This window comes from Diospyros lotus, chromosome 14, assembly GCF_014633365.1.
Source record: "Diospyros lotus cultivar Yz01 chromosome 14, ASM1463336v1, whole genome shotgun sequence".
Taxonomy (NCBI): domain Eukaryota; kingdom Viridiplantae; phylum Streptophyta; class Magnoliopsida; order Ericales; family Ebenaceae; genus Diospyros; species Diospyros lotus.
The window spans coordinates 34531857-34549161 of NC_068351.1; the positions used below are offsets into that span (position 1 = coordinate 34531857).

The 17305-nt window shown below is 36.0% G+C and overlaps 3 protein-coding genes across 10 annotated transcripts in view; 1 reads left to right on the forward strand and 2 right to left on the reverse strand.

Moving 5' to 3' along the window:
* LOC127790661 (carbonic anhydrase 2-like) lies at positions 1 to 2783 on the forward strand. Of its 3 annotated transcripts, none has more exons than XM_052320246.1 (9): positions 1 to 115; positions 625 to 703; positions 776 to 907; positions 1025 to 1073; positions 1186 to 1302; positions 1526 to 1579; positions 1691 to 1776; positions 2145 to 2250; positions 2348 to 2783. In XM_052320246.1, the coding sequence occupies exons 2-9, from the start codon at positions 645 to 647 to the stop codon at positions 2510 to 2512; spliced, it is 768 nt and encodes a 255-aa protein (XP_052176206.1). In that variant the 5' UTR covers positions 1 to 115; positions 625 to 644; the 3' UTR covers positions 2513 to 2783. The 3 variants fall into 3 exon arrangements, with proteins under 3 accessions (XP_052176206.1, XP_052176205.1, XP_052176208.1); XM_052320245.1 differs by having other exon boundaries at positions 26 to 183; XM_052320248.1 differs by lacking the exon at positions 1 to 115 and adding an exon at positions 299 to 478.
* Positions 2784 to 12449, reverse strand: LOC127790666 (uncharacterized). Its single transcript, XM_052320254.1, has 6 exons — positions 12157 to 12449; positions 6638 to 6714; positions 5590 to 5826; positions 4688 to 4737; positions 4544 to 4596; positions 2784 to 3488 (listed from the first exon to the last, which is right to left on the reverse strand). Exons 3-6 carry the CDS (start codon positions 5808 to 5810, stop codon positions 3186 to 3188), a joined length of 627 nt encoding a protein of 208 aa, XP_052176214.1. The 5' UTR covers positions 5811 to 5826; positions 6638 to 6714; positions 12157 to 12449; the 3' UTR covers positions 2784 to 3185.
* Positions 4544 to 17305, reverse strand: part of LOC127790662 (uncharacterized) — a 24898-nt gene continuing 12136 nt past the window's right edge. For 4 of the 6 annotated variants that reach the window (XR_008020803.1, XM_052320249.1, XM_052320250.1 and 1 more), the window contains 2 exons: positions 15017 to 15129; positions 13665 to 13937 (listed from right to left, as the gene is read on the reverse strand). Coding sequence is in view for 3 of the 6 variants with exons in the window: in XM_052320249.1 (XP_052176209.1) it covers positions 13916 to 13937; positions 15017 to 15129 (135 nt within the window). In the remaining 3 variants the exon portion in view is untranslated. Of the gene's footprint in view, positions 5827 to 6476; positions 6534 to 6637; positions 6715 to 13664; positions 13938 to 15016; positions 15130 to 17305 lie in introns of those variants that run through there. The other 2 variants (XR_008020802.1, XR_008020801.1) reach the window with 2 other exon arrangements.

The following is a 17305-nucleotide window of genomic DNA, read 5'->3' on the forward strand; positions in this document are numbered from 1 at the left end:
GAAAATTGCCTTGGCCCCTAACACAAAATTCAATAAAATGCACCTAAACAGGCCACTCTCTGCCTATAAATACATGTCATTGCAAGAGGTTTTCATCCAAGTTTGAGGCTCACAGGTAGAGACCATAATACATATCATTGCAAGAGGTTTTCATCCAAGTTTGAGGCTCACTGATCATCAATAGTATGCCTACAATTCTTTCTTTTATCTCCAGTATGAGAGATTTTTTATTTTATAAGGATTAGAAGAGACTCATTTAATTATACAGTCTTTCTTTTGTTTTTCTATTTTTCACAAAGAGAATGTTTCCAAAAACTCAACCTTGACCTTACGATAAAAAAATGAGCGACTTTACGATTGCTACCAAAGCTCATAATCACAAATCCCTCCACATTTGAGAAATTTATAGGTGTGTGTGTGTGTGTACTATTTGAGAGAGAGCTTTCCTAGTAACTTCTATGTAAGCAGAGGGTCACAAGTAAGTTGTGAGAAACAACCTATATCCAGAACAAGGGATATATTACGTATAAAAAGAATCCTTTTTCGATTCTTGCAAAACGAGAAGTCTCGTGCATTACTAACGCTGTTTCTATAACATCTCATCATTTTATGAATGGCATGCAGGAAGAAAGAGGAAGACAGACATGGCTGATCAGCCTTCAAACGTAGCAGCAGTTGCAGGAGGAATCAAGAAACTCCTCAGGTTTTGTCACTGTTCCCTCTTGTTTCTGTATATCAACATGATAAATGAATGACAATGTTGTTGGGTTTGCAGAGAGGAAGAAGATCTGCAAGGTGGAGAGGACCAGACAACGAAAACTACAACAGAAGTGGTGGATGAGTCCCCATTTGACCCAATTGAAAGGATTAAAGAGGGATTCAATCACTTCAAGATCAATGAATATGAGTATGTTGACACAAGCTATTACTTACAGAAGCTCCTTGAGTAAACCATGAGTTTACTTCCATTTTGTTACTTCTCTTACTGATTTGCCCAAGTATGGAATTCTGGATCTCTTTGCAGCAAGTATCCAGAGTACTTCGAGAAGCTTAAAGAAGGCCAGTCTCCCAAAGTATGAAAACTTTTTCACCACTGTTTTTCCTCTCATTTTTGTTTTCTGGGGGCTCATTTTCTTAGATTTCCTACAACTAATTGTTAAGTTTTTGTACTGATTATCCAAGTAGTTTCTGGTTTTTGCCTGCTCCGACTCAAGGGTTTCACCTTCTCGCATTCTAAACTTCAAGCCAGGAGAAGCCTTCATGGCCCGAAACATCGCTAACATGGTTCCCGCATTTAACCAGGTCCTTCAAACTCCTCCCCCTTTTTTAAGTATGATATAAATTATAAGGATCTTACGGGAGATATGATCATAGAAAAAAAATAATCGATGAGCTAACATGCACGTAACCGACCCTACCTACTAAAATAAAAGCCTGATATATTGTTATTTTCTTCTTAAAAATATGAAGAGGGGAGTCGCACATGATTTTGTGTGGTTTAATGAGGGATTTTTGTGCATCACAGGTCAGATACTCTGGAGTAGGGGCAATCATTGAATACTCTGTGGGGGTTCTAGAGGTGTTTATTTCTAGAATTTTGAGTGGATACTCTTCTTCTATATAACTACCTTGGCGTGTATTCTAAAGAGATGCTCATTTGTTGCAACACTGGATGAACCTGTGATGGCAGGTGGAGACCATTTTGGTCATAGGGCACAGCAAATGTGGAGGCATTAAAGCACTTTTGGACCTCCCAGATGATGGGGCAGTTTCTAAGTAAGGAACTCGCATCAACTTCTACAAGGGTCTAAAATTTTGAAAATTTCACTTTCATATAACTTCTACTTTTCTATGAAATAGTTTCGTTTTTGTTGTTTTATATAGTTATGGTATTTTCAATCAAAACTAGTTTGCCAGATGAAGGGGAGTCTTGGTAAGCAACAGTAAAATTGCTCCTTTGTAACTAAAAGGTCAAGGGTGGAAGTTATGAAAACACCCTCTTTAAAAGAAAGGGTAAAACTTGGTACAAAAGATGACCCTCTTCTGACTCACACAAAATGAAGAGCCTCATGACACTGCAGTGACCGAGTACAAAAGATGACCCTCCTCACACTGGCTTTCGTTCCTATTGTTGTTAACTGCAGTGACTTCGTAGATGACTGGGTCAAAATTGGTTTACCAGCCAAAGCCAAAGTGAAGGCAGAATTTGGGGATAAGTGTCTTGATGAACAACAAATGCATTTGGAAAAGGTATTCCCCTTTTTTGTTAGAGAATGCCTTTTCATCCTGCGTCATTTACAATCTGAAGGCAGCCTATAATGATTTTTTTTTTTTTTTAAATGCTCAGGAGGCAGTGAATTTGTCACTATTGAACCTACTCAGTTATCCTTATGTTCAAGAAGGGGTGGCTCGGAGAAATCTGAAATTGATGGGCGGATACTATGACTTTATTCAAGGAACATTTGAGCTATGGGGATTCAAGTTGGAGGTTATGCCCCCTCTCACAATCTGAGATCCTGCATATCATATCCCTACATTTCCTGTTCAAGTATGTGTTCAGCCTATGCTTTCATAAGCAATAATGTAGAAATTAGGGCAGCTTCTTTGTGCCCTCTTCTCTATGATTGTGTGTGTGTATTTTTCGAGTGTTGGACTCTCACTTCGTCAAAAGAGAGATAATAAAGACATTTTAATTCCAAATAGATGTAATGCAGCACAGCAGATTATGAAGCCTTGTAACAATTCTGCAAGTATAAATGATTGATCATACTAAATTATCAGAAGAGCATTTAAAAGAGCACTCACTCTCATTCCATCAAGCAGTGTTTCTATATGTACATACATTATAGATATGGGAAATTCGAGTGGATGAAAACAAAATGAACCTGTGTTTGTCCAATGGCTTCCACATAAAAAGGGCATTTGGCCATCAGGAATCAACCACGGGCTAGTTAAGTTGTACATGCTGCCTCTGGTAGTCAAACAATCATCCCTCACAGCCCATGAGGCTCCTAAGACAATCCACTATTTCTTGTGCATCACTGCATTGAAAATAAAACTTGATAATCTGGTGCTCTTATCTTCAGTTCTTTGGAGGCCTGCACTTTGAAAGCATAACTAATTGGGGCCACTGAGCCATTTGCCTTGCCTTGATTTGAGTTTGGTGATACATGTCAGAAGTTCGTTTAACTATGGTCTTTTGCTGCAGTAGGAACAATTGGATCTGATCTACTTGGATTGTCACTTTGTTCAGGAGAAGTTGTATGATGTCCCTTTGCGCCATCAATATTTTGGTTTTCAGTTGATGTGCTACCTGATTGTTTCTTTGATTGAGCCACAATTTCCTTTACAGCCGCCTCCATTTTATCCAGTCTCATCCTTACGTCCAAAATCTCTGGATCAGGACCTGCTTCTTTTTCTTCAGAAGCGTTTAATTCCATCTCTTTTGCTTTTGCCTCTTCTTCAGCTTGCTTTTTCAGCTCCAATTCCTGAAATGGTAGTAAGTTCTTCAGCCATGAAAAGCCAAACAAGACCAAGACATAGAAGGTGATTAATCAACATAACTGAGTGGCAACCCAAGAAAAAAAACTGAAGATCTCTTCAATGTTTTGGGCATACCCAAAGAAACACACAGCATCACCACTAAAGATTTAAAATACGTTTAATCCAGTGCCTCAACAAATTCTCCAACTGCTTTGCTCGTCAATCAGACCAGTATGCTAAAACAAACACATAATACCAGATTTTAGAAATAAAGATTACAAGTTTTTTTAACTTAGGAAAGAGGAATCCACTAAAACTTTCCAAAGATTTTGGTGAATTTCCAAGCTTTTTTTTTTTTTTTTTTTTTTAGTTTTGGGGTGGGGGTGACAAGAGAGGGGGAGGAGGAACTTCTCAGAGGAAGACATGGATAAACAATTAAACTTCATTTAAGATTAATTAGACAAAATTAATTTAAATGTTTCTGATCTTCTGATCAATGCTGACACACATATGCTATAACTAGAGGAGATGAGCTGGGCTGGACCCTGCCCAGCACAGCCCATTTTACATCTTGCAAGTCTTAACTATAACTTAGAGATAATTTTGCAGATTTTGCAACATTAAATTCATATAAGGAATGCACACAATGTTACAAATTAAGTCAAAGGTATAGAAAGTGTGCATCTGAACTAGCTTGAAAACATGGAGAATACCAAGCAAACAAAAATAATAATAAAAGACAACGTGAGAATGGCTATATACATCTGTCTGAGGTAGTCACTAAAATGTTGAAATGGCGTTTCTCTTTCCTGCTTTTTTGTTGTTTCTTTCTTCTTTCTGGGAAATCAAAGATGTATTGGCATTTATCATCCTGAAATTTCTAATTGCATTAAACAGGTCTTCATCACCCCACCCCCCCCCCCAAAAAAAAAAAAATAAATACTTAAGGCACAGTTTTTTTTTTTTTATAAGGCACAGCTGTTAAGAGTCACCTGAGGGAGTCAGATGAAAAAAGGATAAGTTTAATGATCAAGAGCATAAAAACGAAAATTTTCCTTACCGCCTCCATTTTTCTCATTTCATAGCGAGCATATTGAGCCACCAAATACACAGCTGTTACATGAAAAATATTTTAGTAATAGCAGGGCCAGACCAAAAGTCATCTCGAAATCACAGTATACCATGCATCAGTGAGCAGAGATACCCAATGAAGGCATGCAGGCAAAGAAGAATTGTACAAGATGAAAATCAATCCTGACCAAGAAGAGAAACATGTAAGAATATGCTCTAGAAACTGCTATCCAAAAGTAAAACGGGAACAGTGACAGCAAATAATAAGCGATCAACACACACTTTAATAAATTTCAATCATTCAAATGTAAACCACCTAGATACACCTCAATAAATTCAAGAGTCCATTTCCACTTCAAGATTTGGGTTCCCAAGGCACTTGCTATGGCATGGATATAAACTCTCCGCCATGATGTTTCACATGCATGCAACAACCAAAGAACACATGTTCACCAGGAAACCGAATCCTAGTTCTCAAGTACCATAAAAATCTTTCTTCATAATACTGCAGATAGATTGACTGTGTTAGAATGATTAATAAACTGTCCAAAAAGATTTTATTTTACCGTTCAGCAAGAAACAAATAGCCAAAAATAAACATCCTCATACCAAGTCTTTGTAGAGTGGTCCATTCCCTGATGTAAGAAATGGGCACATATATTTTATGCATAGAAGATGTGGACCATCAGATTAAGAAAGGACAAAAGTACGTAACAGGATTGCAAAAGGATAATTAAATGGATTGCAAAGTCTAATTGAGAAAAACAAATCTTGTCATGACATCTTGAAATTGAGCACAAACAAATTAAGAAAATGACATCTTTGACAAGTTTTTATATTTTAATGATCAAGATTAAGTGCACACATAATCTTAAACAATGAAATCCAACTACATAACCACAGATCTAGTAGGCCTTTAATGAGGCAAAAACATAACTTCAACATATCAGAGAAAATGAAGCAAACATGTTCCCCAAAAATGCCTAAAAGAAGCTCAAATCATCAACTAAAATCACAATTAGCATGGTCAACTACCCAAACTTTTTCTTCTTCGGAGGAGTGGTGAAGAGAATCTTAGAGGCAGTCATGAAGTCAAGCTTGTCAAGCTGATGATAAGCGTCGTCATAAGTGCTCACAGACCCATCACCTTTCTTCTCGTTGTTGCTGTTACTTGTGCAAAAGGATCTCTTGCGGAGAAGCCTCAATCGCTTTGATATTACGTTCCAACCATCTCTATGGCCAAATATTCTTCCCATTTCAGTCCAAAATTCCCTGGGTGGGGAGGCAGGGGGGGAGAGGGTGAGGTTTTTAGTAATTTCAGGATCTGAAGTTGAAAAAGGAGACAAGTAAAAAAAGATGAAATTTAGAGGAAAAAGTTGCTTTTTCATTAGTTTGAGAAAATGAGAAGAAAATGGATTGTTAGTTAATTCATATTAAAAAAAAAGAATGATAGAAAGTTTATTTTGAAAATATAGAAACAACAACATATCAAGCTTAATCCCATTATTTAGGGTTGGCTACATAAATAAATTCTACCTCACCAATCATTTTCAAAATATTAAAAAAGAAAATAAAAAGTGACAACATTACTTTTTATTTTATTTAATAGGAAAGAATTATTTTTTTTATTTTTCTTTTATTTCACTTCTTAAGTTCCAAACACACATTGCTTCTTTTCTAAGTTCTGAACACAGACTTGGCCTGATTACACTAGAAACTCTCCATTACTTGACATCTCATCCAAATGTACTTTAAGTTTCAAAAGTTTAAGGTGCCAATTGATGAGATGTTATTCCAATTGACTGTTACTAATACACAATCATAAATCTATATGTGGTAGATCCTACTCTTTTGTGACTGAAAGGTCATAGGTTTGAGTTAGGGAAATACCCTCTTTGAAAAATAAGGATAGGGCTACATACAAATACATCCTTTTCCAACCCTCAGAAAACGGGGAGCTTCATGTACTAGGAATGCCTCTGCTCAAATCACAATAAGGTGGTACAACTTCTAAATATAAGTGATACCAGATTCTTATTTATAAGAAAATATGGAGAATTTCTAAGGCACTCCAAGGTTTTACCTTCCAAAGCCTAAATCCTTGACGTTCCAAATACATTGGAGAATCTTTAAGACGCACCAATCACCATGCCATGAGCTCTGTTATCAATTTATTGTTGTATAGTCACTTACACATATGAGATACCTTTCAGATATACCATGCCAGCTTTGTTACTAATTTGTTGTTTGTTACTGGTAACTCTTTTACTTGACTAAAACTATAATAAATAAACAAAAACAAAATACTAATAGAAGTGAAATATATGTTAAATCATGAATGGCATATTTCAAACAATTTCCAGGATTAAGGTAAGGAAAAAAAAATCATAAACAAGAAAATAAAACATGAGAATTAACAGTGTTAAATAACAATTAGCTTTAACTTAAGGGATAAGAGATGAGAAACAGATGACAAAATCAATTTCCTCAAATGATTTCTTAAACTATGTCATGGACTACAACCATATCAATTATTTTCATTTACTGCAGTCTCATGAAACTTTTTCATATGAAAATAGTGTTGAAACTTTATCTCATTATTCCCTTGCTAGAGGCTAGGATCAAGGACATTCAACATAAAATTTTGCCACATTATTTTTTTGCATGGATTTTTATTGTTAGTGTGACTTTTAGAAATCAATTGATATTATGAATGTCATGCTACCGACCCTAATCAGATTAGGATGTGATGATGATGATCTGGTATCAAGTAACTGATGTAACATAATTGAATTAGCATTTTCCTCCTTCCCATTCAGGTTTTCTTATTACCATAATGAGAGACAGTATATCATTCAACTTACAAAAAATTAAGGCTAGAAACAGAGAAGTACCCTTTTTTTGTCATTTCCAAAATAACTAAACAAGAAATATGGAACGCCACTTTAGAATCTAAAGGTTTTAAATTGAGCACATATAAAACTGTATTCATGGAATATAAATTTATTAAAATATAAGTATAATGTTATGGTGAGACTTGAAGAAAGAATCATTCTAAGAAAATATCAGTTCAAATATCTTAAAACAAAAAGATGAGGAGATTATTAAGGATGTTACTCATAGAATTAAGGCAAAGTGTTAAAATGGAAAAATGTCTTGGAAGTCTTATGTTTCTAGTTATTGAAAATTACAAACACTTTTACATAATAAAAAGTGTTATTTTTTAAAAACTATATACACTTTTTACACAGAGCAAAAAATGTTAATAATTTTTAAAGTGTTTATAAGTTTTGAAAAGTTGTTAATAATTTAAGAATAAGTGTTATTACTTCCTTGAAGAAGTATTGTTAATTCTAGGAGTGTCAAAACTGAGTATCAGCCTAAAATTACCGTTATTTGTAAGTTTACCCTTTCATAATGTGAATAGCATATGGTCAGTTTGAAACATGCTCCACTGCCCAAAACCCCACCCAAAGAACCAAACCCAACCCACTCATTACATCTCAGTCACAGATCAGTTGAATTGAGTTCTCACTTTGCTTCTCACTTTATGAAGGATTCTGCAAAATCATGTAGGGCTCAAAGTCGAAACTCATCTAGGGTCTCTTGCTTTGCTGAACTGCACTTCCATTATTGGCTTCTCGCTTTTGGCATTGTGTTTGTGCATCTTGCTTTCCATTTCATTTAATCACCCTGCCAGTAAGCCCCCTCCTCTATCTGATTTTTTTGTTTATCCTTTTCACTCATTCTTCTCCTCTGTTGAGTGTTGACTGGTAACCTTGTTTTTCTTTCAAAAGGTCCCAGAAGGTTTTGTTTTCTTTCCTAATCATACTAATAACTATAGCTTAGTGGTTTTGAGTTGAGCCAAAAACGTAACCTTCATGTCGTACCAACATGTCTCAGATAACAAAGCAAACCTGTTTGAGGAAATGCCTAAAAGAATCTCAAAAGTATCCTAGTTCGTAGGATTTGAGATGGCGATAGAAAATCACAATTTTGGCCTTGTCGTGGTGATGCTATGCTTCATTGTGAGTTCTAATGAACAATCATCCCTATTGCTGTTGTTGCTGCTAATTGGGCAAAAAAGGGTTTCTTTTGGAGGGACCTTAATCAATTTGAAATTGTGTTTCAACCATTTGTACTGCCAAATATTCATCCCATTTCAATCTCAGCATCCGCCAAAAGAGAGATTTTTGTAGTAATTTTAGGCTCTATTTGAAACTTATGGAATGAAAAGGAAAATAAAATGAAAGTGAAAATCGAGGAAAAATGTAAGAGAAATTTTTTTTGTCTGTTTAGTTTTTTGCTTTTTGGAAAACAAGAAGAAAATGATAAGGCCATTAAAGGCTAGACATTGAGGAATTAGGAAGGTGTTAGACAAAATGGCCCAATAAGTTGGTGTAGAAAGGTTCTGAAACATATTGTGGGCCAATTTTCAAGTGAGTAAACCAAACCATTTTGTCCTTAAAAATTTTCGTTGGATAGTATTAATTTGTCAGAACTCGATTCTGACAGAGGATTCTCTTGCAATTCAAGATGAATTGCGCGGGAATTGATGAACAGAAAGAGGGAGAGAGAATACAGAAAGAGAGGGAGAGTCAAAAGAGAGAATATGAGAGAGGGAAATGAGATTCAATTGTATTCAAGCATGCCCGCTACAGCAGCAGTTGCTGGCTTATATACTCCTCCCTGAGGAGTGGCGCCAAGATTTGAATTACATTCTTCTAACTATTGATCTTCTACATTCTTCTACCCCCATAACCGCCATCCCCATTTATTACAATATTACCCTTCTTCTAATAGGCTATTAAACGGCTACCCTTATCACATGACAATTCCCCTCCCCTTGGAATTCTTCTTGTCCTCAATAAGAGTTAAGAGTAGTTTTGCAGCCTTTGGGAACTGTTGGAGTAAGTTCAGTAAGTACTCCCATGTGTTGTTCTTCGGGTGTAGCATAGACCATCCCACCAGTACCTGGGTAATGGGTAGTTTCTGTTTGTAGATCACTCTCTTGCCCAAAATAGCTATAGGTTAAGCCACATGTTGGATCTCTGGGACTGCCGAGGGCAAGGTAGCACTCATCGAACTACCGCCTGGAGATGGTTTGAGAAGGGATACATAAAAAACTGGATGGATGGAGGTTACCAGACTAGATGGATGGAGGCCCCTTCCAGTAATAGTAGTTTATACACCACCTTTCCCACCTCGGCCAACACCTCATAAGGCCCATAGAATTTAGGACCAAGTTTAGTCACTGCCTTTGGAGATAGGGTCTTCAGTTGAGCTTGCCTTAGCTTCAAATAAAACCGGTCCCCAACTGAGAAGGATCGTTCGCTCCTCTTCTTATCTGCATATTGTTTCATCTTGTTTTGGGCACTTGCTCATTCCTTCTTTAGAGTCTGCATGACTCGCTGCCACTGATCCAAATAGTCATCAACTGTGGCCACCAAATTAGGACCTCCACTGATGGGTAACCCATGCAATTTCCCCACCTGGTCTAGAAACACCCATGCAACTTTTTGGGCCGTGTCATAACCCTATCAGCAATAAAAGGGTATTATTGTAATAGGATAGAATAGTTTGTTAGGGATATTTTAGCAAGTGGTTAAAAGCAGCACATGGGAGCATGTGCTAGGCTATTAGAAGGCAAATATGCCTAGGGTCATGTCCAAATTCTCTCCCCTTTCTTGATCTTCATCTCCCTTTTTTCTGTTCTTCTAATCCCCCTAACACTTCTTCTAATCTCTCCCTCATTCTATTCAATCTCTCCCTTCAATTCTTCTCTGTTTCTTCCCCAAATTCCTTCCAATTACTTCTAAGACCCTAGCTAAACCCTAGGGTCATGACAAGCCGAGAAGGGATGTGCTAGGCTCAGAAAGTGGGCGTACTTCGTAAGTCTGTCCACGACTACCAATATGCAATCCTTGCCCTCCGACTTGGCCAATCCTTCCACAAAGTCCATGTTGATGCTTGACCAAGCTTGCTCCAGCATAGGCAACGGTTGTAGCAACCCTGGGGGGTGAATGTTCTCATGCTTACACCAGCTGCAAATGTCACAGCCCTTCACATTCTTGCACCGCCTTCTTCCGGCCAATAGAACAACTAATGGATTTTGTTGTAAGTACTCTGAACCCTTGAGTGGCCCCCAACCGGAAAGTCATGTAGGGCTGTCAAGATCCTCCTCCTTAGTAACTCATCATCCCCAATCACCAATTTTTATTTGTACCTTAGCAATCCATTCCTTAATGAATAGCCCGGTCTGCTAGTTGGGTTTATGGTCAATTGCTCCATCAAATCTTTGGTCCAGTCTTTCTTCTCATAACTAGATGCCACTTCCAAATACCATTCAGGTATGACAAAAGTCATTTCCACCAAAGTCCCTTCTTCCATGCATCAAGAGAGGGCATCTGCTGCTTTGTTCTCATGTCCTTTCCTATATTAGATAATATAATCAAGACCCATTAGTTTGGACATACTTTTCGTTTGGAGATGTGCATGGAGTTTCTACTGCAATAGGAACTTTAGACTTTCATGGTCTGTTTCGGATAATGACTTTACTCCCCTCCAGATAGTGCCTCCACTTCTCTACCATTATCAGTATAGCCAGTAGTTCTTTCTCGTACACACTGAGGCCCAAGTGCTTTGGTGATAGGGCCTGATTGATAAAGGCTAGTGGTCTGCCCCTTGTGCCAACACTGCTCCAACCCCATAATTGTTGGCATCGGTCTCTAGTCCAAAAGGCTGGTTGAAATTCGGGAGGCCCAGTGTAGGAATCTTACTCATAACCTTCTTTAGCCTGTCAAAAGCTGCTCCAGCTTCTTCACCCCAAAGGAATCCCCCCTTCTTCAGCAACTCAATTAATGTCTTGCCAATGATGTTGTAATTTTTAACAAACCTTTGATAATAGCTTGTAAGGCCCAAGAATCCCCGTAGGGCCCTCACGTTCGTCGGCCTTGGCCAAGCAGTCATTGCTGCTACATTTTGAGGGTTCGTGCTCACTCCTTTTCTGATATAACATGGCCAAGGTATTTCACATGGGTTTGTGCAAATGCACATTTGGACTTCTTGATGAACAACTTATTGAACCTGAGGATTTGTAGAGCTGTCCTTAAGTGCTCTAGGTGTTTAGGAAAATTGGGGCTATAAACTAGGATATCATCGAAGAAGACCAAAACGAATTGGCATAGGTAAGGCTCAAATATCTGATTCATGAGGGCTTGGAAGGTTGCGGGCACGTTAGTCAATCCAAAGGGCATTACCAAGAATTTGCAGTGCCCTTGGTGGGTTGTAAAGGCTGTTTTATGGATATCTTGGGGGTTCAAACAAGAGAAGGCAAAAGTATGGTCGATTCAAATATTCAATCACAGATTCACAATAACAAATTCCAGGCTTCCAGCCACGACAATTCCTAACTAAATGCAGTAGTCAAATAGGCAAGCAGACACAAAGTTAGAAAAATCACTTACTTAAAACTTGCTGAAAAAAGGCAGAGACTTCAACAACAAATCAAGCATACACACGTAAAAAAAAATATGGCCGAAAAACAGAAAAACTATCTAGATTTAGCTGTCAATCGAGAGAATCAAAGAAGAGAAAACATACCAGTAATACAGATCCGGGCTCGAATGAAGCAGATCTGGAGACTGGAAGTTTGGGGGGTAAAACGAAAACCTGAATCAGAGGCAGCGAGCGAGAGCGAGAGCGAGGGCGAGGCCTACTGGCCGAGCAAGCGTGGGGGCTAGGGCGAGGGCGAGCGAGAGCAAGAGAGAGGCAGAGAGCGAGCGCTCGCGAGTGGACGAGCAAAGGAGAGGAGGCAGCGAGGGTGAGCGAGAGTGAGGTCGAGAGAGAGGAAGGAGAAGGGTTTGCAGGCAGCTGGGCTGGGCTGAAAAAAATTGAGGTGGGCTGGACTCAATTTAAACTGAATTATTATTAAATAATTCAAAATTTTATTCCAAAAATTTAAATTTTGTTATGAACTGCACAGCTCATCCATAAATTCACTCCTAAAATTACTGCAAAATCAATAGGATGGAGTCTGTCTCAGTGTTATTGTCAATAATCTGTCTATTCAAGAGACCAGACCTTCAATTTCATCCCACAACTCACTTGTTCGTTCGCTTAAGCCGAGATCATATAGGGCCGTGATTTTTGAATTTCAATTTGAACCAAAAAAAAACTTATCTGGATCAGTTCATTCAACTGATTTTCGGTCCAGATCGAAAACTGGTTGCAATAAATATGATATTATTATGTATTAATAATATACATATAATATATTAAAATTTGAATATATATTATACGCATTTAAAATTTTAAATATGCATATTTTTTATTAAAAAAAATATATTTAAAAATAAAAAAAAAAATACTTAAGACCGACCGACCCCAGTTTCTTGTGCTTTGTTTCCTTTCCCTTCAGCCCTACCAACGAAATTCAAATCCGACCATGTGACATTAATTACACGAATCATGCAAATTCAACGGATTGTGCGAGACTGAGTAAATGAATTCAACCTTTCAATAAGTACCCCTTTTCCTCCATAAAATGCAAATGCAAAATAACCAAATTCAAATTTTTTATTATTTTAATTATATTTTTAAATTTCATTTTTTAAATAATTTAAAAAAATACTTTTTACAATTCAAACTTTTCGTTGTTCAATTATACTCCTAAACTTACAATTTTTTAATCAATTTAATTCATATATTTTCATGCATATATATAAAAAAAAAAAAAAAGTGAAATGACAAAATACACCAATTTGTCCACATCAAAGTAAAATAATTAAATTGACTTTAAAAATACAAGTTCAAATTATCACCCAAAAAAAATTAAAATACATGAATTAAATTGACTAAAAAAATATAAATTCATGGCCATAATTGAAATAATAAAAAAATTGAGTTATCACAAGAAAAAAAATAAAAATACAAGAATAAAAATATAAGTTTGACCGATGCAAAATCGTAGTTTCAAAATCACAAGCATTGCACCATGACCATGTGTCCAACCACACATAAGTGAAGGAAACTACAATTAAAAGATGAGCCGATGACATAAATTCTAAATATTCATATGCATATCCTCTGACCCCACTACTAAGGAAGTATGAGAAAAATGAACCAACCATGTCAAAACTTGTAAATTAAACTAGTTTTTGAATACATCCTAAACCAATTTATAGGCTCAAGTTCAACTAGAATATACAGGCTCTAATTACAATCATCCAAGTAAAAAGTAAAAAAAGTAAGATCTTAACTCAAAATAAAGGAAAATAAGTCAAAACTTACTCTCAAATATCTTATCTAGCTTCCTGCAATCACCTCCCTTGAGTTGGATTCAACCCTCTCACTGCTCTTTTCAGGATTTCCCATCAGCATATCTATATTGACATTTCCAGATCAAGAAAAGGAGAGCATAAAGGGGATTGAATTCAAAGAATCTCATAGGAAATCTCCAAATCAAATCTGAAAATAATTCAATCATTTTCACAAATTTATAATTTTATCCCATGCTTTTAATTTTAGCAATTAAGTCTCAATTAGTTCAATTGAGTGCAATTTTATTCAATATGTAAAACTGATTTAGAGAGAGTGTATTCGTACTAACTTAACATATCGAGTGTTAGATAATAATAATATTTATGGAACCCACACGTACATATAAGTAAAAATAGGGGGGGGGGGATGTAACCTGTAAAAAAAAAAAATAAACAGATTATGTGCAATAAATTATATTTTTTTCTTTTTTTTAATTTATGTGTACATGTAAGTTTCACAAATATTATTATTATATGACCCTTGACATATCAAATTAATATGAACACATTTCTTCTAAATCGATAGGTAAAATTCAACCAATTGAACCAATTTGAATCTAATTGTCAAAATTGACAGGATGGGATTAAATTGCAAATTTGTGAAAAATATTGAATTATTTTAATGATTAGCCCAACCCAAAAAAGAACTCAATTGCTTGATAGACAGAATATTTGATCAGCCTAAACCGCATTCAAAGAGGTAAAAAGGGTAGGAAAATATTGGTAGGAATGAACAGAGAGGCAGGCAAACAGTGAGGGAGAGATTATTTGTTGAATTGGACAGAATTGTTGACTATTTATCAGAAAGTTTGAAGAATGGGTAAAGCGTATTTGGAAACCACCCCAAAAAGAGGAAGTTCAATAAGATGACGATGAAAACAGAACAGTGGGAAAAATATAATAATGTTTTTGAGTAACGAACAAATATAGTAATTGGTTGTTTAGTCAATTGATGCAGACAGTCTCGCATAGAAAACTCGTTTCAAAAATTGAAGGCAGTGATGCTGAAAACACTATAAAATCATAGAACCTAATAAATTTTTGCAGAGGGTTTATGCTTCAATAACAAGAAATTGTTGTTGTTCATACTTTAACAACTGCATGGAGTAAAAACTGAACAAGAAATTCAATAATGGACTCACTTGTGATGGAGCAGTCTATCCACCATAATCTTTTGCTGCGCCTTGCTCAGAGACTCAGAATTCATGATTGCATTTGATACAAGGATGACTGTCGATGGAGCCTCCGCGTTCACCTACAAAACGAAACAAAAATATACAGAAAAGCAATAAAGCAGTAAGTCAGATAAAGAGTAAACATTGTTATATATGTGTATATATTAGTATTATCTAATAATAATATTCTGGTTAGTTTTATGTTTTTTGAAATATTTATAGTGAAAGTTGACTTTAATGGAGTGGAAGTCGATTGTTTTCCAAATAAGAGTCGACTGTCCAAGGATGGTTCTCGGCTGGATCGATTCTGCATAAATGGTTTTCAGCTAGATCGACTAAAGGCTTGCGAATATCAACTTTTGGCCTCTGAGAGTCAATTTCTGTTCCCAGAGAGTCGACTTCTGGTCCAAACATTGGAAAACCAATGGCCAGAAAATGAACCGATGTGACTTTTAATTTAAGGGGTATATCTTTAAATTGGAAGGTTATAATTTCTCCAATAGATGAGTCTATTAGAACATTTGGGTTATGTTCTCTTTGCTGTTTTCAAATCATTTTTAGTTTTCAATTTTCTAAAATAATGAAAACGCGTTCTCTTTACTGTTTTTAAAAATACATTTTTGAAAACAAAAAAAAAAATGTAAAGAAAACTCAAAACAATAAAAAGTCGTTTTGAGTGTTTTCATGCAAAATAAACTCAAAACACATTTATTTATTTATTTATTCATATTTTCTAAATAATCAAATTTATTGAATAAAATATCATTAAAAATTTATTTTCAAAATTTCAAAGAGAACGCGTTTTCTAATTTTCTGTTTTGAGAAATAGTTTTTCAAAATGATAAAGAGAACGCGTTTTTAATTTTCTAAAAATAGATTACCAAAACAAAAAACAGAAAATGAATTCAAAACTCAAAACTTAAAATTGAAAAGCAAAGAAAACGCAGCCTTGGCCTCTGGGAGTCAACTTCTGTTCCCAGAGAGTCGACTTCTGGTCCGAACATTGGAAAATCAATGGCAAAAAAATGAACCGATGTGACTTTTAATTTAAGGGGTATATCTTTAAATTGGAAGGTTATGATTTCTCCAATGGATGGGTCTATTTCTAATAGACATGATCTTTCGAATAAGTTGTGATTTTTAATATTTTGGTGTCTATTGGTGGCACCTATTCAATGTCTATAAATAGTGTGGACATTTGGGGTGCAAAGTAACACAACAAGCCATCTAAACTTCTTCATTCAATCACTATTATCCATCTCTCTATTTTCTCTCATTGTTGGGTTGAATTCTTGGTGGTAGAAGAAATCAAAAAATGCAATTTTGATTTCTTAAAGTTAGGCATTGTATCATGCGGTTGCAATTTCCATAAACCATTTGCACCTAGTGGGGAAATTATTACCTTAAAGATAGTTTTCTAGAAATGCCTTACCTAACATATTCCAAATTCTTATTTTGTCTTTCCTCGATTATATTCTATCATTTTTCTTTAATTACCACAAGAAGTTTAGGATAGTAATCATTTTTCCTATGGAGTCTTCTTGCAAGCCACAAGTTCAAGAAGTGGGAAGCCTAGAGAAGTTCAATGGAATGAACTACAAGCGTTGGAGCATGAAGATCATGTACCAATTGACCATGGCCAAAGTCCTATATGTCTTAACCTATCCATATCCACAAGATGGGAGCAATGAAAGGCCACTCACTCCTACACAACACAAATGGATGGAAGATGATTTTGTATGTCATTCTATGATTCTTAATGCAATAAGCAACACACTCTTCAATATCTTCCACAAGAGCTATCATGCCTATGAGTTATGGGCTGCCATTGAGCGGAGATCAAATGCTTGCAGATCCTCTTACAAAACTTTTGTAATGTGAGAAAATTCTGAAAATCACGAGGAACATGAGACTGTCACCAATTTAAAGAGATAGTCTTGTTTGAATCATACTCTTTGATATGATTGTCGGTTCTTACTGAAGATTCATGTGTTTGGGTTCAAAGGTAATTCAATCAAAAACTATCCTTAAAATGTTAACACTGAGGTTACATTTGAAGTGCATAATAGGTTTAAGGAATAGTGAGGGTGAAATGAATATGTATAAGCCATATTCCTCAAAAGTCTCATGTTTGGCTATATGCACTTTTGATTTCCACAACGAGAAGGTTGAACTTAGTTCTTAACAGTTCTTATAGCTTAAAGTGGAGTGATAAAGCGATTGTGGACACTCTTGATGATACTGCCTATGCAAGTA